Raw genomic sequence first — 21,306 nt, 5'->3', positions numbered from 1 at the left:
TATCCAAAGAGACATAAAATTAGATATCTAGTGTTATTTCTTAAATTACAGTTTTTAAGTGTAGTCAGTTATCACAATTTATTCTGCTCTGAGAATACCAACCAACATATGGAGCTGGCACACCCCTCTGACAGAGTAAATCCTCTTATTTATCATATGTATTAAGCAAGCATCAAAGCAAGAATTGAAGCATGCATTGGGGCATGCTTCAATTCAAACAATTCAGAAGTAATTGCTGAATTTCAACCATTGTAATTAAATTAGTAGCTTGTTGCATAAAGAATCTGCACTCTCATCAAGTATGGAGGGGAAGAAATTGCATTTTAATTGAAAGTTTGAATCTTGTGCACTTTTAAAGTCCTGAGATGCATGAATGATTTTGCAGTAACATTTTTAAGATGGAAATTGTACAAATAAATGTATAAAATGTATATTGAAAATGATTCTAAGGTTGCTGGGCAGGCAGAGAGAAAACCACAATGATCAGGACTCTTTCAGATTTATTGAAAGTCTCTCTTTTTTCTTTTCTGCACTGATCAGGAAATGTTTTGTGACTCATGCTTCTGAGTTTGTTTCTAGCTGCTCGTTAAACATCCTCGTCGCTTATTTGGTTATTCAATTTCTGTCATTTCAGGAAGTGCTGAAATCAATTCACAAGACTAGAAGGAGGAAAAATATCATTAAAAGTTCATTTGTGGGAGAAACAAGTGATGAGAAGGTCACTTCACTGACACGTTTCTTTGCCTCATTTAAACAAAATCAGATTAAATGACTCAATGAGTTTTTAACACGATGACAGAGACAACACCTTAAACGTTTAACAAGACACATGATCTCTAATTAAATCATGTTCCTGAGCAAACTTTGAGAAGTCTGTAACTTACAAATGAACATGTTTTAATTGCTCAAGATGATCACTGAAATCTTTGAAACTGGTCACGTAACACCCACAGCTTAGATTGTATTCTCTGGGTGGATGAATGACTCATTTTGTTTTGCCAACTCGCATTTGTCACCCTTTTTTTTCCACAATCCATGATCAAGGTTGTGTCATTGCCTCCTCTCCTCTCTCTCCTCTTTAAAGCGGGGGAGTAGGGGGAGGTAGAGTACTCAGTGTGGACCCAGCAGGTCGTCAACATGGTAACCAGTCTGTCTCCAGTTGCTGATGCTGACATGAGTCACAATTCTCTAGATCAACAGAGCTTCTTCTACTTTTGGCAGATCTGACTCCAAAGGCCAGCCTTAGCTTTAATGTCACATCATATGTTTGATTCTGTCATTTCTTTGAGGTGTTGGACTAAAAGTCTGCATTTGGATCACTGCCTGTCTGCCTGTCTGCCTGCCTGTCTGCCTGTCTGTCTGTCTGTCTGTCTGTCTGCCTGCCTGTCTGTCTGTCTGTCTGTCTGTCTGTCTGTCTGTCTGTCTGTCTGCCTGCCTGCCTGCCTGCCTGCCTGTCTGTCTGTCTGTCTGTCTCTGTCTGTCTGTCTGTCTGCCTGCCTGCCTGTCTGTCTGCCTGCCTGCCTGCCTGCCTGTCTGCCTGCCTGCCTGTCTGTCTGTCTGCCTGCCTGCCTGCCTGCCTGTCTGTCTGTCTGTCTGTCTGTCTGCCTGCCTGCCTGCCTGTCTGTCTGTCTGTCTGCCTGCCTGCCTGCCTGCCTGTCTGTCTGCCTGCCTGCCTGCCTGCCTGCCTGCCTGCCTGTCTGTCTGTCTGTCTGCCTGCCTGCCTGCCTCTCTGTCTGTCTGTCTGCCTGCCTGCCTGCCTGCCTGCCTGCCTGTCTGTCTGTCTGTCTCTCTTTGTCATGAGCTGATCTAACCAATACATCTCCAACGTCTGCATTTTGGTCCTTGTCGTCCTTGAAGCCCTGGACTTACAGTAATGTGTATCTGCAGATTTTAACTCTCTGTATCTGCTTTTATGCATTCTTGTGAGCTGTTGCTTTGACTGTGAAGGACCTCATCACATCAGAACAACACGAGAGGAAGATTAAGAGGCTGAGAGAGACTCTGACACATGGAGAGAGAACAATAGAGCTCACGGACCCCTGCAGAGAAACCGTATGATCCACTGCTTTCTACACACCATTAAACACCATCAGTCATGGAAATATGCAAAAACAGCCACTTGATGTAAATCTATACAATCAGACCAGAATCATATGTCATCCACAAAGCTTCAACTTGTCTCAACCACAATCTGAGATTACAGTTTTCTTAAATTCAGAGCAATTCAAAAATCTGTCTTTGTTATTGAAGAACTTCATTTGTGCAAAAGCATCAGTGCAAACACAACACCTAACAACACAAAAAAGAGTATTTGCAGCTTAAAACATCCTTTTTTTAAATGTTCCAAGGCCCACAAGAGGCTGCAGTATGTTAGTCCGGTGTGTGATATGACAATGGCAAGGCAGCTTTATTTGTATAGCGCATTTCATACACGAGGGCAACTCAATGTGCTTTACATTAAAACATTAAAAGCATTGGAGACATTCAGACAGGCATAAAAGAACATAATTAAAATGACAAATATGATAAAACAGAAAAGAAAAGGAAAATTACATTAAAATTTCAATTTAAAGTGAGTTAAAATAATCTAAGATAGGAAGGCAGTGGCAAATAAGAAAGTCTTAGTCTTTGATTTAAAAGAGGTGAGAGTTGGAGCAGACCTGCAGCTTTCAGGGAGTGTGTTCCAGATATGTGGTGCATAATGACTGAACGCTGCTTCCCCATGTTTAGTTCTGACTCTTGGGACTGAAAGCAGACCAGTACCTGATGACCTCAGAGGTCGAGGTGGTTCATAAAGTAGTAGCAGATCAGCAATGTATTTTGGGCCTAAACCATTCAGTGCTTTATAAACCATCAGCAGGATTTTAAAGTCTATTCTCTGACAGACAGGAAGCCAGTGTAGGGATCTAAGAACTGGAGGGATGTGGTCTGCTTTGTTGGTCCTTGTTAGGACTCGAGCAGCAGCATTCTGTATGAGCTGCAGCCGTCTGATGGACTTTTTAGGGAGTCCTGTAAAGACCCCGTTACAGTAGTCTAGTCTGCTAAAGATAAATGCATGGACCAGTTTTTCTGCATCCTGCTGAGACATGAGTCCTTTTAATCCTTGATATATTCTTAAGGTGATAGTAGGCAGACTTTGTAATTGTCTTAATGTGGCTGCTGAAATTAAGGTCTGAGTCTGTGATTACACCAAGGTTTCTGGCTTGGTTTGAACATTTCATCGTTGCAGATTGGAGCTGAGCAGTAACCTTTAACCTTTCTTCCTCCAAAAACAATCATTTCAGTTTTTTCTGGTCATACTAATTTTGCCAAACCAGTGTGGCACATCCTGTAATCTGATCCAATGGTGCAGTAAGAAGGTTCAATACGTGCTTGGAATGACTGAAGAATGATAACATCTGCCCTCACCTGACATTTTGCTGACGGTGATGCTTCATACTACCAGCTCGCCAATTATGTCAAGCTGGCTGGATAGGTTAAGAACAACGCCAAGGTGTTTCTTTCCCAGCTAAAGGAAGGTGAAGCCAATACACCGCTAATTTCAGAGCAAATGGACCAATAGCAGTCAAGCGGTATCCTTACTGGAACCTCCAGCTCCTTCTGATTGCTGCTGAATTTAAATAACCCTGCAGTGAGAGGGAGTTAGACTAAAAAAAATCAATTTATAAATAAATAAATCTTCCAGTGTCTGAGGCCATGGTGCTCAGTCGGAAAAGGGTGGCCTGCCCTCTCCGGGTCGGAGGGGAGTCTTTGCCCCAGGCGGAGGAGTTCAAGTATCTCGGGGTCTTGTTCACGAGTGAGGGGAAAAGGGAGCAGGAGATTGACAGACGGATCGGGGCGGCGTCTGCAGTGATGCGGGCGCTGTACCGGTCTGTCGTGGTGAAGAGAGAGCTGAGCCAGAAGGCAAAGCTCTCAATTTACCGGTCAATCTACGTTCCGACCCTCACCTATGGTCACGAGCTGTGGGTAGTGACCGAAAGAACGAGATTGCGAATACAAGCGGCCGAAATGAGCTTTCTCCGCAGGGTGTCTGGGCTCAGCCTTAGAGAGAGGGTCAGGAGCTCAGACATCCGGGAGAGGCTCAAAGTAGAGCTGCTGCTCCTCCGGATCGAGAGGAGCCAGATGAGGTGGTTCGGGCATCTGGTTAGGATGCCTCCCGGGCGTCTCCCTGGGGAGGTGTTTCGGGCATGTCCGACTGGGAGGAGGCCACGGGGGAAGGCCCAGGACGCGCTGGCGAGACTATGTCTCTCAGCTGGCCTGGGAGCGCCTCGGTATCCTCCCAGAAGAGCTGGTGGAAGTGGCCGGGGAGAGGAGTGTCTGGGCTTCCCTGCTGAGACTGCTGCCCCCGCGACCCGGACCCGGATAAGGGGAAGAAGATGGATGGATGGAAATCTTCCAGTGTAGAAAGTGTATTTGTTCAAATTAGAGGGAGAGTGCTAACAAGAACTTGTGAAGGTTTCAAATCATTTGTGAAAATGAAGTATCAGATTTTTAATCACATCTTAAAGGACATGTGAAACCCTGACTGACTAAAATCCTGTTTGAGTGTTTGAAATAATTTAAAGATTTAAAACCATGTTTGAACACATAAATGTATGTCTGAAGAATTAATACCATGCTTTACATACAAAGATAGTTTTAATAATGTAAGAAAATGTGAAATCCTGTCAAGGTTTAAGAAAAAATATGATCACTGAATGTTAGTTTGGTGCAGGAGTCATACGTTTCTGTCATGGATTGAGTTATAGAGTTTTAATAATAGATAAAATAGATCATTTAGATAACACTATTATATTTTCTCTTTAAAAAACAGACCTCCTTCAACAGCTGGCATGAAACAACTTTTTTCTATCCAATCACATCATTTACCAGACGTGATGTTTGAAGGCTCCATATCAGTTTCTGGAAGTGGCTGATCATACAAAGGGTTTACAATACCTTCAACCAACAACATGACCATTAGCTGTTACAACACACACACACATGGGCGTCACATTAATCTCTCTCTAGTATCATAGATTATTAGAGAGGAAATGAACTCTGTGGTCTGTAAACATGTCGTCTAATCACCTTCTGTTCTCTGAAACATTTCTGACTGGAAACTCAGATTATTTCTCCACCTTAGGTTAACATCCTGGAAAGGTTCATCCTAATTTTAGATAAACAAATACAATCGACAAGCAATTTAAGACTGTGGAGCCTGTAGCCTCATAGAGCTCCAGTTATGACTTTTTCTGCTTTCATGTTTGTCATGTTTGTTTAGCTGCTCTAAAAAAAGTCCCACATGTCACCCCTGCCTCTCTTACAAATCAGATTCATGTTTTTAAGGAGGTGCTTGAAGTCTGTAGCATCGGTAATGTGCATGTGGGAGAGAAAGAGATTGAGCTTGCAGGAGGCTGGTTTGTATTTCCAGGGTGGTGCATTGAGCCTAGGTGCTCCAGATCTTGCAGGACTTTGTAATCAGCTCCTCAAACACCTTGAAGATAACATTTACAGATTAGTACATGAGGGAGAAGCAGGTAAACAAGCAGTAGCTGTCGACCCAAGAGGAACTAACCTCCAACAGCCTGATTATGGCTGAGCCCACAGTTTGTCAGAATCCGTCTATGATGCACAGAAGACGAGTTGGAGGAGTAAATAAGTAATTTGTTAAAAAATTAAGTTGAATATAGTGAAAGGATGCAATTGATATGATGTGTGTGAAGTCTGGCATTGGTGTGCATGTTGGGACAAATGAAGGCTGCAGGGAGCTAAGCTTTAAACCCCAGTTAGTGCAATGGGCCGATGCAGGGGCTCCAGATCTAACAGGAGATCTCCCTCTGGCAGAATTACAACTTATCACTTAAATATCACTATGAATCATAAGCAGACGAGTGGCTTACTTTGCACAGGGATGAAGAATGAAGAATATGCCTTTGAAAGTTCATATTCAGCATGTTGAACTTGTTTTCTAGCTTGTGTTCAATGCATAAATAAAGTTATGTTTCAGTAAATGAAAAATGCTCTGTGCATTCATAGATCTTCAAATGTTTGGCGTACAATCAGAGAAGGGTTATGGTCCCAGATTTGTGCAAAGAAGCCAGGTCTGATTACCTCTGTACCCCAAAGATCAGTTTGGAACATCACCAAAAAAAAAGGGTCAGAAAGCTGATGCCATTAAATCTTGGTGTGAGTTTTCACAGTCCTGTTTCCTTTTCATGCTGTCAGCAAAAACCCACAGGCACTCATTACATGAATTTTACTTTGAAAAACCCCTGACAGGAAACAGTACACTCTGTCTCTGTTAACTCCTCTGTGTCTCCAGCAGTCTGTAAAGTCCGGACTCTGAGGTTGGACGTGTTTGACCCAGATCATGGACTCATTCTGTCTTGGCCTCCCCCTGCTCCTCCACCCTCTGCTCTAACCCCTCCAGCTCCAGCCGCGGAGCTTCATCATGCTGCTACCGGGGAACGACTCCTCCTTCTGGGCTGACCCCCTGGAGTCCAACCGGTCCAATGTGGCAGGTAGCGCGGCGGTGGAGGGCGAAGGAGCCGGGCCAGAGGCGCTGATCGTGCCTGTGGTTTTTGGGCTGATCTTCGTGGTGGGGGTTGTGGGGAACTCTCTGGTGATGCTGGTGATCGGGAAGGTGAGATACAGCGGTGGAGGGGGAGGAGGAGGGGTGAAGCACTCAAGCAGCCCGACCAACATCTTCATCCTGAACCTGAGCGTGGCGGACCTCAGCTTCCTCCTCTTCTGCGTCCCCTTCCAGGCTACCATCTACTCCCTGCCCGAGTGGGTGTTCGGTGCCTTCATCTGTAAGTTTGGACACTACTTCTTCACTGTCAGCATGCTGGTGAGCATCTTCACACTGGTAGCCATGTCCGTGGACCGCTACATCGCAGTGGTGCTCTCCAACAAGTCCTCGTGCGTCCGGACCCGCAGGAACGCACTGGTTGGTGTGTGCGTAATTTGGATACTGTCTCTGGTGTGCTCGATTCCTGTGGCGCAGCACCAGATCCTCACCAACCACCCCACAGCCCCGAACAGTACCTTCTGCTGGGAGAGGTGGTCTGGAGCCTCTAAACCCACCTACAAGGTGACCATCCTGGTGATTGGGTATCTGCTGCCTCTGCTGCTCATTAGCTGCTGCTACACAAAGGTCAGTTTAAAAACACAGAGACATTAACAGGATAATGTTTGACTCCCTGCAGCTGTAAAGCACAGATTAATAACAGCACAAGGACCAAAGTGCGCACACAAAGTCCTGGTGGTCATAAAGTCTGTGCGTAAAAGTCAAGAGCGAGGAGACAGACACTGAGGAAACCGGAAGGATGTTTCAAAATAAAAGTCAAACTAAACTGGGTCACACCTGAAACTGGTTCTAGTCATTTTTAGGTGCTATATATGATTAATTTTGATTCAATGAAGGCTAAATCTTTGATTATTGAAAAGCCAAAACAAATTAAAAACACATAATTGTTATAATTATCCTGCAGAGTTACACAGAAACAGATGAACTCATTTATGGACAGTTATCACCACAAGTCGGCTCAGTAGTAGAGTCGGTCTGAAGAGGGTTTGGTGGCTCAGTCATACGTGGAAGTATCAGGCTACTGTCAGTTATCACCTGTTACTATCAGCTGCTACCTGTGGTTACTGTCGGTCAGTGTCTGTTATCAGTTATCATAAATTATTGACAGTAATTGTTCATTATTTTCTGTAATCATTGCATTAGTTCAAGTTCAAGTTCAAGGTTTCTTTATTATCCCCAGGGGGCAATTTGTCTTTCAGTCAGCGGTGACATAAACAAAACAGTACAACAAGTCACACCGACATCAAAACATTCAAAACAGTAACAACAGTAACAACATAAAAACAACAGCTATGCGACATCGTTAGGTCATGGCTGACCCGTGCCATCCTCATTACTAGTTCTCTGTTACTCTTTTCATTGAGTACCTTCAGTTTTCAGCAGTATCCTTTAACTCTCAGGTTAGTTACAGTGAGGTAGCATCAGTTTTCATCTGTTACCATCACTTCTTGTCTCTGTCTGACAAATATTTGGAGTCACTGTGTGTTAATGGTCTGTTACTGTTAGCTGTTGTCAGTTCCTCAGCATAGCTGTGTCCTAAATCACAAACTCATCCCTTACTCACTCCTCCTATATGCAGAGGATCACACAGTGAGCATAATAAAAACATTTAGGACACTTGCCAGACGCTGAATAATGACATCACTGCTTTCACACCTTCAAACATGCTTGTCTGAAATGATTGTTTTTGGAGCCAAGGAAGAAAGGTTAAAGGTTACTGCTCAGCTCCAATCTGCAATGATGAAATGTTCAAACCAAGCCAGAAACCTTGGTGTAGTCTCAGACTCAGACCTTAATTTCAGCAGCCACATTAAGACAATTACAAAGTCAGCCTATTATCACCTTAAGAATATATCAAGGATTAAAGGACTCATGTCTCAGCAGGATGCAGAAAAACTGGTCCATGCATTTATCTTTAGCAGACTAGACTACTGTAACAGGGTCTTTACAGGACTCCCTAAAAAGTCCATCAGACGGCTGCAGCTCATACAGAATGCTGCTGCTCGAGTCCTAACAAGGACCAAAAAAGTAGACCACATCACTCCAGTTCTTAGATCTCTACACTGGCTTCCTGTCTGTCAGAGAATAGACTTTAAAATCCTGCTGATGGTTTATAAAGCACTGAATGGTTTAGGCCCAAAATACATTGCTGATCTGCTGCTACTGTATGAACCACCTCGACCTCTGAGGTCATCAGGTACTGGTCTGCTTTCAGTCCCTAGAGCAGGGGTGTCAAACATGCGGCCCGCGAGCCAAAACCGGCCCGCCAGAGGTTGCAATCCGGCCCACGGAACGACTTTGCAAAGTGAAAAAATTACAGATTAGACATTAACTGCAAATTTTCAATAAAAGTAACTACTATTTTAAATTTGTCCTCTGAGGGTCGCATACAATCATAGTGCTGATGGAGCGCACCTGAACAGCACTTTTTCCCAGGACTTTTTTCTCAAAGTGAGAAAATAGATTACTTGCTGTTTGCATAATCCGGTTGAGATTCATTAAGTCTTTTTAGAGCACTATTAAGATGATCCACTAACTACTAACACTAGCACAACAACCCTGCATACAACACTGTCCAGCAAGCAAACAGTTCCTTTCGGAGCTGAAGGGTCCAGGATAGCCAACTTTACCTTCTTCATTATTATAATCTCTCTGTTCTTTTGCAGTAAAAATGACACTCTGTGTCAGGTGAATTGATAACTTGTTTGGTGTGTTTGCAGCAGGTTTCAGTGCTTAAAGAGTAAAATGTTCTGCCCCACTATGAGACTCATCATGGAGAACTGTTTTTGTAGAAAGATAGTTGATTACATTTTCAGCACATACTTGTACTATTTTGCACTAAAACAAAGGGAAAAATGTGAAGTTGTCGTTATTTATAGGTTATTATGTTATGATTTTACTGGCCCACTTCAGATCAACTTGGGCTGTGTGTGGCCCCTTAACTGAAATGAGTTTGACACCCCTGCCCTAGAGTCAGAAGGAATCATGGTGAAGCAGCGTTTAGTCATTATGCTCCACATATCTGGAACACACTCCCTGAAAGCTGCAGGTCTGCTCCAACTCTCACCTCTTTTAAATCAAAGACTAAGACTTTCTTATTTGCCACTGCCTTCCTATCTTAGATTATTTTAACTCACTTTAAATTAAAATTTTAATGTCATTTTTAATATATTCCTAATTTTCCTTTTCTTTTCTGTTCTATCATATTTGTCATTTTAAGTGTGTTCTTTTATGCCTGTCTGAATGTCTCCAATGCTTTAAATGTTTTAATGTAAAGCACATTGAGTTGCCCTCGTGTATGAAATGCACTCTACAAATAAAGCTGCCTTGCCTTGCCTTGTTGAACTGGAGGTAAATCATAAATAACGGCTTGATGTTTAGCAATAACAAGCATTTAACTGAGCATATATAATAAATAAATGTGTTTTTAATTCAACACTGAAATCCTTAAATTATTGAACACATTTGTCTCGGACAGACATACTATGGTTTCTGTTTCTTCTCTTTCTTATTCAGAGTGTACTTGAGAGTTAGATTTATTAAAGCCCCACACTTAATTGTATTTATTTAATTCTAACTTATTTTATAATGATTCATTTAAAGTTATTATATTTTTGTATTGTTGTTTTCTGGTCAGTTTGGTTCTTCTATGCTTGGTGTAATTTGTGAAATGTCCAACAGTTTAGATGCTTCACTTGTGTGTCTGCCATTTTCCTACACACTACACAATGCATGATGGGATATATTGCTTGGGTAGTGACCATAGGTTGTGCACTACTTTTCACAATTTATTGTGGGAAACAATTAGTCCACTACATGGGGTATAACAATTCAACAACACTCTGAGTTAGGACAGTACTAAAACATGATGAATAATGAGTCTAAATGTGCGTTTCTGTCGGTTATCACTTATCTCTTTCTTACAAATCCCCCAGCTGTTTTAAACACTGGATGCTGATTGGTCAAAACCCTGTATCAATGGTTATTAATTCTGAATAGTAAAGGCTACACTAGGGACAACCTGATCACACATGTCACAGCAGCAGAAAGGAGTCCAGCACATTTATAAAGTTCAATATTCTGCCTCTTCTTGTTGACTGTAAAGTAGGCTTGTTTAATGTTAGTTTGACCCACAAGTGGGCTGACAGGAATACCGTTGAAGATGATTATCAAATAAGAATCCTGAAAGGGGGAGGTCTGGTCTCTTCCTGTCGGATCACCTGCTCCCTAAACTTTATCCCTAGCTTATTGTCAAAGTCTGCCTGTTGTGTGTGATTGTCAGATAACTTATTTACATTAACTTTCAGTTATTCACATTCATTGAAATTTTTGTTTTTTGCTGTTTTTCAGGTTTTGTTTCATCTTCATAAAAAGTTGAAGAACATTTCCAAGAAATCTGAACGCTCCAAAAGAAAGGTAAACCACACCTCCTTTAGCATTCTGCTACTCCAGGTCTCTGGAGCCGGGTGAGATTAGAGAGTTAAGGTCGCAAAGTGAGGTGAGCTTGTTTAAAGCAGGTGAGGCTGAGCTAGATAAAATTGCTAGACTCAGAACGTTGAAGTTGTTGAGGGGAGGTCAGGTCACTGAATAAGCTTAGATTGGAGCTAGATGAGGTTTCTAAATATCCAATCTCTAGCTTTGGAGTTATGACTCTGGTCTCCGGCTTCCACCTCCAGAAGAGCTTCCTCTGCATCCTGAGGGAGGTTGGGGACGTTTGAAATCAAGTGGGCTAAATTAAACCTCCATTGTGAGGGCCAGTTTAGGCAGCAACCTCGGATCCAGCTGATCTTTCACAAGGGTAAAGGAGGTCGTCATGCTGAAGAGTAGGTTAATCATTGGTCTCCTGAAACAGCAGATGCCTACTGGGCGTCAGGGAGGCTGAGGCTTTGGTCATTACATTACATTACAGTAGCCAAACTTGTGGGGTGTGAGGTTTGGGTAGACTAAAGGTTGGCCTTCAAGGAGGTTTGGAAAGCTAGACCTAATATCCTTGGTGGATGTTTGCTGAATTTTCAGTGCAACAGGTGTGGTTGATATTTCTCTTCCATGCTGCAGGTTTTGGACAGTGTTCGCCTGTCTTGTCTGAAACCCCACCTCACTGCAGCTTACAGGTCTAGGACCTACTTTTGAATTGCATGACATGACAGTGCTTCCCAAAGATGTCCAGATTATAGGCTCTAATTATCCTGGGACAGCTCCAGATTAATTTCATTTGAGACCCAGCCTGCAGGCTTCGGCCCTGGCCTGTGGTTAGAGGTAGATAATGATGAGAATGATGATGAAAGCATGGAGTCTCTTTGACTGTCAGTGGGTTTTTATCATCCTGTTGGTTGTTGAAATAATTAGAATGATTGAGTTATCGATCAAACAGCTGCTGGTCTCAGGAAACATCCACACCCTTTCCTGCAAAAAAGCTCACAGCGCTGACTGAGCCCTGATGATGAGCAGCATCACTCACTCTGTGTGTGTGTGTTAGTGAGTCTGCTTTCTTTACCGTCTTCTTCTGTTGATCGAATCTAGCAGCTGAGATACACAACTGCCTTTACCAGCTGACATTATGGGGCTCTACCAAATGATATAAAAGCCATTACTGTCTCCACTCTTAAACTGAAGCCACTTGTCACTCGTCTTTAGGATATCATCATTGTTTAATATTTATTTTACACAAAAAACATTCTTTTAAATCTTCTTTAATGAAACTTTTTTTCTATTTCAATTTTTGAAATGCACTCTAGTATCTTGAGATCCAGTTTTGCAGTTATGGCACAAAATTGCACTTTATATGCAATTAAATATAATCCAGAAAACTCACAGTAATCAAAATATTAAAAAGCTTTGACCTTGTTTTCAGGATCCACAAGTGACTGTATTTGGTTGACAGGATGGTACAAATAGAGCAAGTTTAGTTAGCAATCAATAAGTCAAAGCTCAAAGTCATCTGACGAATAGGGTTGCAAAATTCAGGGAATTTTTAAAGTTGGAAACTTTCCATGGGAATTAACAGGAATTTACTAAATTGAAGGTTGGCTCTTAATAGGGAACTTAAATATAGTTTGGGAACATATATTTTAGCATAATCCTGACTAAAACAACCAGATTTAATGCAAGTACAGTTGAATATCTATGCTATTCCTCAATCACATGCACATAGCACACTGCTCACTGCATGGCTATTGAGACCACGCCCCCTACATGCACTGTGCATTCCTCCATCACATGCACACATGATTTCTAGAATCCTGGACCACACTCTTGAGCCCAGAGCACAAGACTAGAGGCTGTGGACTTCACAAAGTGAAGTAAGTTTTGATGATATTATGTGGTAATATATTAAACAAATTTGATGTATGGTACTGATGTTTAACTTACAATTATCACATTTAATTGTATTATTTTGGATGGATGTCTGCCTATAACAAAACAAATATTTATGCTTGGATGATACCTTTCCATTAAATTACCCTCAATTGGGGCGCTGGTGGCCTAGCGGTCTAAGCGCCCCACATACAGAGGCTACAGTCCTCATCGCAGAGGTCGCCGGCTCGATTCCCGGCTGGTCGACCGTTTCCTGCATGTCCTCCCCAGCTCTCTACTCCCCACATTTCATGTCTCTCTTCAGCTGTCCTATCAAATAAAGGCAATAAGGCCAAAACATAACTTAAAAAAATGAAAATTAAATTACCCTCAATTCCCATAAATTCCCATGGAAAGTTTACAATTTGGAATATTTCCAAAATTCCCCTGCTTAACTTCCCATGGAAATTTACCGGAAAACTTTCCCCCCCTTTGCAACCCTACTGATGAATGAGCAGTTAATCATCATGAAACCTGCTGCTTGCTTGTCCACATCTTTGCTCATTAAATCTCAGCCTTCCATCAGTCAGGTGAACACATCTAGTTTTTAACCCTCCTGTTACCCTTGGGGTCAATTGGACCCCTTAATGATTAACATCATATTTTTGGCTTCATATTTCATGAGTTTTCCTAATTTAATGGGGACAACTGGGAAAACGTGAAATTAAAATGTTGATGTGTTCCAATTTCCTGTGAAAAAAATGTATGCATCGATGTTCCTTGGGGTCAATTTGACCCCAGGCTGTTTTAGCTGTATAAAACATAATATCAACATTTTAAACATGTTTGTTTTGGTTGTTTTGGATGATATTGAGGTCACTATAACATACATTTTTATAACCTAAACAGCCTCCCTCAACCTTCAGATTCAGATAAAATATTTCCTGCCACCATGTCTCTAAAGACATTCAATGATGTGTCCTGTGTCATGCGTTTTGATGACATACAACCAAGACAAGGCTGATGAGAGCATGACGAGAGCATGACAAACTTAAAGCAGTTTGATGTCCTTCTAAATGCTTTAAATCATGTCCATGCTTAAAATATGTTTTTTTTAAAGGGCTATTGAGATACTCAACAAAGAAACATAAAGTACCTGACACATAAACCTGGGTAACAATCAGTTTCTGGAGGTTTAAAATGATGGGGTCAAATTGATCCAAAGGATAAAAGATGTTAGTTAATTTGAAGGTAACAGGAGGGTTAATACAGAAAAGTTAGAAAGTTAGTATCCATAATGTGCAGCTTCCAAAAGTTGGAAGTTCTAATATTGTGATTAATGGGAATTAACTCACTTCTGGAGACAGCCTTAAGTGGCCACTCAAGGTACTGCAGTTTTATGACACTTCACTGTTGGCATCTTTGCTGAGCCCCAGATGTTGCCACTCGGCCAGCAGCAAACACTCTAACAGATGAGTGTGCTGCTTCAGGTACCTCCATCATTCCTGAGGCAGCAGTAAGATAAGCCACAGAGAGACAGAGAGCCGGTGTTAGGGAGGCCACCCTTGTTGACGGCGGACAGTGTGCAGACGTCCTGTAACGGCAGGTCGGATCAGTTAGCAGCAGACAGTTTACACCAGATATCTGCTTCTCCACGGGTCAGTGGAGCAGGAACAAAGGCTGCTGGGTAAATATTTAGACAGGGGGACTAAGAATAGAGGAGATTCACTCAGAGTCTGACTTTGAGAAACAACGACCAAGTTCGATCAGCAGAAACACTGAACTCTCTGTGGAAACAATCAGACATTTCATTTTATACCACTGCTGTGTTGTCTCAGTATTTACAGAATCCTCCTCTGACAGTAAATCATGCTGAGCGTGTTTAATGGTTGTGGAAAGACAGCTAATTATTTTAATCAGTGAAATAAAAAAATGTAGAAGGTGAGCCAAAAGATGTAACATCCAGCCCACGCATAATAAACATTTGAATGCGTCAGTATCTGAACCTCTCTGCAAGTGAGACTCAGGATATGAGCTTTTAATAACTGAGCTGAATTTAGCAGCTGGGACGTCAGATATTTACCTCTAATGTGTTTGGAACATTTAATATTCAATTGCAACATATAAACCTGAAACACGATGATGTTAATGTTTAGTTCTCTTCTTGTTTCTGCTGAGGTCGACGGAAACAGAACTCTGGGCATCACAGAGAATGGTTGTGAAACTGTCAAACATTAAGCGTACAGTGTTGGAGCTAGAACAGGTGCAACCTGGTGTTAACATTTAGATCTGATGGCTCTAACAACACAATTATGAAGAAACAGAGCCACCTCTTAAGACTATCAAACGACAAATCTGTCATCTGGTCTTTCTTAGTTTTCAGAATTGTTTTTTAAAAAGTATCCTAACCATAGACTGTATAAATAATGGATGTAGTATCCATGATGTCACCCATCTGTTCCTGGGCGCTGTTTTGAAGCCAATCATCGGCGGGAGCCATATTGGAAAGGCTGAACTCAACCAAACTTAGTGTGAGGTAAAGAGGCGGGGTTTGAGTCTCCTAGCCAACAGCTATGTGTTCCCACCTGTCAATCAAGTCAGTCATGTCCTTATTTGGGCAAAAACTGGTAATCTTAATATATTCTGAACTGTACAGTGTGTGCCGATAGAGAAATTAGCTACATAGACCCAAACTGTTTTTTGAACCAGGCTGTAAACATGTTTATTTCTGCTGCAAAGATCGTCTTCTTTGAATGGGTGTGTATGTGGTTTCCGGTCTTTCTGCAGCCAGCCTCAAGCGGATTCTTGATGAACTGCAGTCTATAACACTTCCTCATGGGCTTCATATTCTGAGACCGGAGTTTGCCGCTTGATGAATGTTGATCATAAACTATGTAAATTAGGTTAACACTGTTTATTTGGGCACTACTGTTTCAAAGTTTGGCTTAGTGATCACTGCCAGCTATATCTTCACCATCTTTTTTTTAGAGGAGCAGTGCCAATATTTGACAACATGGTGGACTAGGGGCGGCTGTGCCTCAGTGGGTAGAGTGGGTCGTCTATCAATCAGAAGGTTGGCGGTTCGATCCCAGCTCCAGCTGTCACATGCCGAAGTGTCCTTGAGCAAGACACTGAACCCCAAATTGCTCCCTCTGTTGTTCAGAGGTGTGTGAATGTGAATGAATGAGATTAGCTTATACTGATAGTCCCTCACTACATAGCAGTCTCTACCATCAGTGAGTGAATGGGTATGAATGGGTGAATGTGACAAGTAGTGTAAAAGCGCTTTGAGTGGTCAAACAGACTAGAAAGTCGCTATATAAGTACAAGTCCATTTCCATTTCCACTATTATTCCCATTCTGCTTCTAAATTGGCTCTCTTGACAGGGACTTGTCATACAGAGCTTTTTTGCTACACTTACAGTAAATGCTTGGGGTGCAGTTGGCCTAGCGGTCTAAGCACATGCTTCATGCACAGAGGCTGTGGTCCCCGTTGCAGCTAGTTCGATTTGCTGCAAGTCTTCTCCCAACTCTCTACTTCCTACATTTTCAAAATCTGTGGTGAAGACCAAGCGGCAACCTCTGGTTTTGAAATATGAAACCAATGTGGAAGAGCTTTACAGCAAAAATAAACATGTTTAAAGACTGGTAGGACATCGTTGTGGCTCTGTATTGCTAATTTCTCTAATCACACACTTTTGAGGATATTAAGGTTACAAGTTTTGCATGATTAAGAGAAAGGCTGACTGGAGTTACAGGTGGAAGCAATGTAGCTGTTAGCAAGGAGGCTGAAGGCCTGCCTCAAATCCACCTCTTTGCCTCTCGCTAGTGTTGTGGAAGTTTTCCTTCTACTGGTGAAGAATGGAAATAGAGACTTCTATAATTTCAAACTTTTTAACAGAAACTTTATTTTTCCTTCTCATTTCTTGTTCCTTTCCCTTCAGTTTTTCTTCTAATATTGATATGTTTCTTTTAAAACTGAGGGTTCCCCCTATTGGGAATCCAAGCTCAGCTGTCCAGACATTTAAATCATTTAGACTGTTATCCCCATATTTCCTTCTCATGAAATCCACAATTTAAAACACAAAAAGGACCTGGTATCTGGATGAGAAAGCAGGAGATGGGGCGCCTCAAGTAGTTGAACACAAAGGAACCGAAATTACCATTACACTAGGTCGACCAAAAGTTAGGTTGAGTGAGCATTTTGAATATGGCAACTAGCAACGATAGGCTTCAAAATCCAATGGATGACTTCACAGAGGCCTCGTCCATGCTTTATAGAGTCTATGTAACCTTGTGACTGATGCTGCATTCATGTGATGTCAGAAACATTGGAAAAACAAGTTTCCACGTTTTAAAATGCACATGAATGCTTGCTCAAGCCCTTCACCCTGCAGGAACATTTTATTTCTGAGCTCAAACATCATTTATACAAATCTGAGGGGTCGTCAGTGAACACATCTCTGTCAGCTCTATGTTTGCAGATCTGAAGTGCACAGACTCGTCCACCTCCTGTCCTCATCCCTCTGTTTGGCTTATGCAGCTCTCACTTCATCCATCAGTCCGCAGATTCACCTGCAGTTAAACCTTGTGCGTATTGAATCTATCCGTCTCAGGGGTGGAGTTTTGAGTTAACTGTCACAGTTTTTTTGCAGAGGGTCTGTGGAGTGTTAGGACTCTATTTTTGGGAGATAGTTTAAGGGACAGCATCTGGAACTTGTTTATGAGGCAGACGGGAAGAAACGGCTCTTGTGGCGCTGAGATGGGATGAGTCAAAGTTTATTGGACGGACAGAAAGAGTGTGCAGAGACTGTGGAGATTATTTTTGGAGCGTTTGTTTTAGGTTTTGTGAACAATTTGCGTTTATGGACTTCAAGTATTTTTAGGGTGTTTGGAGAGTACTTGGTTTGTATTTTTGCAGTCATCTGAAGGACTTGAAATAAAATAGGAAGGACCTGGGAGATTACGTGGAAAGAATTTGTATTTGTATTCTTGGGGAGTAGCTATGCAGATAATCTCAAACATCCTAGCAGTATTTGGGGAGTACCCCTCTGATATTTTGTTGGTATTTGTGCCGTGGGTTTGTGGAGTCCTGGGAAGAATTTGGGTCACGTCTGGACACTGGACAGTATGTTGAATACCTCTACCTGATTTCAGGAAACAATCTGTACCTTGCAGGCTAAATTTAGGGATTATCTGTGCAGTGTTTGGGAAACAACAGGGTTATGCTCTGGGGGAGTATTTTGGGAATGTTTGTGCATATTTAGAAAGAACATGTACAGTCGTCTGGAAATAGTTATGCAATCAGTGAGGCGTATCTGAGCTGTAGCATGATGTACTTAGGGAGTACCTGCAGCTGGGGGGATTATCTGTGCAGTATTGGTTGGCTTTATTTGGTCCATATCAGTGCTGCATAATGGGAGTATTTTAGCAATATTTTGAAGGGTATTTGAAAGGTATTCCTTCAATATTTTGGGGACTATATGCAGATTATTTGGGGAGATCTTGTGCAGTGTTTTGGCTGTACATGTGTAGTAAATGAAGAGTGTTTTTTCAGTATCTAGGAAGTCCTAGGGAAGTCTGTGGCGATTGTTCGGGAGTGTTTGGTGTTCGGATGTATTCTTAGATTGAAGCTGATGTTTCCTCTGTTTCCTTCCAGACGGCTCAGACAGTCCTCCTGGTCGTCACCGCCTTCACCATCTGCTGGATGCCCCACCACATCATCGCCATGTGGGTGGAGTTCGGCAACTTTCCCCTGAACGACGCCTCCTTCGCCTTTCGTATTGTTTCCCACTGCCTGTCTTATGGAAACTCCTGCGTGAACCCCGTCCTCTACGCCTTTCTGTCCGAGAACTTCCGCAAGGCCTGCCGCCAGGTGTTCACCTGCCGCTTCCTGTACTCGCAGCCTCCCAACAGCAAAGTGGTTCGCTTTCGCACAGAGAACTTTTCAACCACGCATTCCAACACGCACTCCACCTCCAACATATGAAGAATGGAGAAACTTTATCAGACGAATAAGGAGAGTCATTTTACTGGCTGAATCAAGAAGAAGGGATGTGTAAGGAAGGATCAGAGGATGGACTTTTGGCTTAAAAATCTGTTGGCCTAGGGATCAGCTTGGGTAAAGATGGTGTTGGTTTCTGTTTGCATTGTAAGTAGAGACCCCCTGCTAGTGTTTTAACAGGCCTTGGCTATATGAAGGATTAAAGTAAGTGCAGAGAGCAAAAGGGACGTAATGCAGTCTGTACTGCAATCCTGGAACCCATCGGTGGTAACCTACCAACAATCTAGCTTTAATAAATGTGTATATAACAGATATCGGCATGCAACTGCAGCTAACATCCCTCACTGAGATGGCGTCTCTCAACCCGGTATCCACTCTCCCTTCTGCAGTTGCAAGTCAGACCGTTAACGAAAGTAATGCACAGAGAAGGAAGTCTGGGCCCTAACTGATGGCTGCACCAGAATCCCCTCAACGTTGGCTGTCACTCCCAGAGGTTGTTTTGTCTGTAGGTGTTAGCTGGGGGGTCCCAAGATCTGAGTTTTCAGGCATGATGTGGGTCACATGACATCAAGACAACATGTGATACATGCATGTGGCCTCTGTACGTATGTGGGGTCAGAAAACTGAAGGAAAAAAATGTGACCAGCTCAGAAACATCAGCCCTGTTTTCAGTCCTGTGATAAGTAGTCATGAAACATGTTTTCAAAGTAACAGGTGTTACAAGTCCACATTTCTCTTCATGAGAAAAGAAGATGAAAAATGTCCTGACTTGTGCCTTTTTATTTATTTATGAGCTTATTATTATTATTTCCTGTAAATATTGTTTCACAGCCCTCCTGGTTCCCGGACTCAAGTCTATAGAAGGAAGTCACATTAGTTTGAGTGTTTACGTCAACATTTAGAAATGTTATATTAAGTGTATGAAAGACCAAACATGATCCACTTAATCATGTATACTGTAGTCAGTAATTGCAGCTATGAAGGAGTGTAACAAAACAAAGGAATAAAACTTGTTAAAAATGTACAAATGCTCATGAGCTTCAAACATTGATGTCCTCCGTCTTATTTATTCCCTTATTAAATCATATTTTTCAGATTATTGAACCTATTACTGTTTTATGATGAACTTATGTTTTGTTTCATTATTTTGATTTGTAAATAACAAAAAGGACTCAACTAAATTGGGCTGCATGGTGGTGCAGTGGGTAGCGCTGTTGCCTCACAGCTAGAAGGTTCCTGGTTCAGATCCCCGGCCGGGCGGGTGCCTTTCTGTGTGGAGTTTGCATGTTCTCCCCGTGCATGCGTGGCTTCTCTCCTGGTTCTCCGGCTTCCTCCCACAATCCAAAAACATGCTCAGGTTGATTGATCACTCTAAATTGCCCGTAGGTGTGAGTGTGTGCATGAATGGTTGTCTGTCTCTCTGTGTTAGCCCTGTGATAGGTTGGCGACCTGTCCAGGGTGTGCCCTGCCTTCCGCCCGAAGCCAGCTGGGATAGGCTCCAGCCCCCCGTGGCCCCTAATGGGTCAAGATAATGGATGGATGGATGGATGGATGGACTCAACTAAATTCTTATACCTTTAAAATAACTTCTGAAATAATACAATCTTAAAGCTCCTGGGAGGAACTTTCTGTTTTTGGCGCCCCTAGTGGACAAAGTGATACCTCATCTTTGCAGATCTTGTCCTGTCATGAAAAAAAGCACATCCTACTTTGTTTTAAAATGTATTACTCACTGTGCAATAACATTATTAATATGACCTGTCTTACTGCTGATGGTTCTGTTTGCTCTTGTAGGTCATATAAGAGGCTTCCCTGTACATTTCAGTGTGTTTCATAACCGGTCAACAATCATCACAGGGGCTTTAAGTAACACTTGGAACACTCATTTCCACGATTACAGACTTTATAGTTTCAATTATTCATTTTGCAAGTTCAAAAACATTTTAAATCTTTTTTTTGTATCCTCTGTGAAGTCTTCACTCATAAATTTAATGTTGGACCTGCAAACCTACAATAAGTCTTGTACATGATACGTCTCCTGTTTGACTCCCCATCCATCAAAACACGTAGCCTAACCTCTGATCAACTTAGTATCCACTTAGTATTTTTTTATTTCAGAGAATAAAACTTTGCCTGCATGAGAGATGATACTGATCCAGGTTCAGGTTTACTTACACACCACTGGTTGCTGTTTTAGTCTGTGTTGATGGTAGTGTACTTCACACTTGACATGTGAGTGCTCATAAAACGTGTGATGGCCTCTTTGCAAATGTAAAAATAAATGGCATCCAAAGCTGTTCTGTTAACTCTACAACAGGGGTTCTCAAACTTTTTGGAGCCAGGGACCCCTTACAGATGAGAACATTTTCCAAGGACCCCTTTAAATTACAATTACAAGCACATGCTTACTACCATTTACACTACTTTGTATTGTAAA

The 21,306-nt window shown here is 42.1% G+C and overlaps 1 protein-coding gene across 1 annotated transcript; it reads left to right on the top strand.

Moving 5' to 3' along the window:
* Nucleotides 1–6,273: 6,273 nt before the first annotated feature.
* On the top strand, nt 6,274–19,910 carry galr1b (galanin receptor 1b). Its single transcript, XM_034680535.1, has 3 exons — nt 6,274–7,138; nt 10,922–10,987; nt 18,525–19,910. Exons 1-3 carry the CDS (start codon nt 6,434–6,436, stop codon nt 18,852–18,854), a joined length of 1,101 nt encoding a protein of 366 aa, XP_034536426.1. The 5' UTR covers nt 6,274–6,433; the 3' UTR covers nt 18,855–19,910.
* Nucleotides 19,911–21,306: the final 1,396 nt, after the last annotated feature.

Source organism: Notolabrus celidotus, chromosome 3, assembly GCF_009762535.1.
Source record: "Notolabrus celidotus isolate fNotCel1 chromosome 3, fNotCel1.pri, whole genome shotgun sequence".
In the NCBI taxonomy this organism is placed as follows: domain Eukaryota; kingdom Metazoa; phylum Chordata; class Actinopteri; order Labriformes; family Labridae; genus Notolabrus; species Notolabrus celidotus.
This window is presented reverse-complemented; position numbering and strand designations above follow the sequence as displayed.

What these genes read in the sequence shown, in the direction of transcription:
- galr1b (XM_034680535.1), top strand. Translation starts at nt 6,434, where the DNA reads ATGCTGCTACCGGGGAACGACTCCTCCTTCTGGGCTGACCCCCTGGAG. An exon ending in TTAGCTGCTGCTACACAAAG is followed by an intron (nt 7,139 to 10,921) that starts GTCAGTTTAAAA and finishes GCTGTTTTTCAG; the next exon opens with GTTTTGTTTCATCTTCATAA. An exon ending in CTGAACGCTCCAAAAGAAAG is followed by an intron (nt 10,988 to 18,524) that starts GTAAACCACACC and finishes GTTTCCTTCCAG; the next exon opens with ACGGCTCAGACAGTCCTCCT.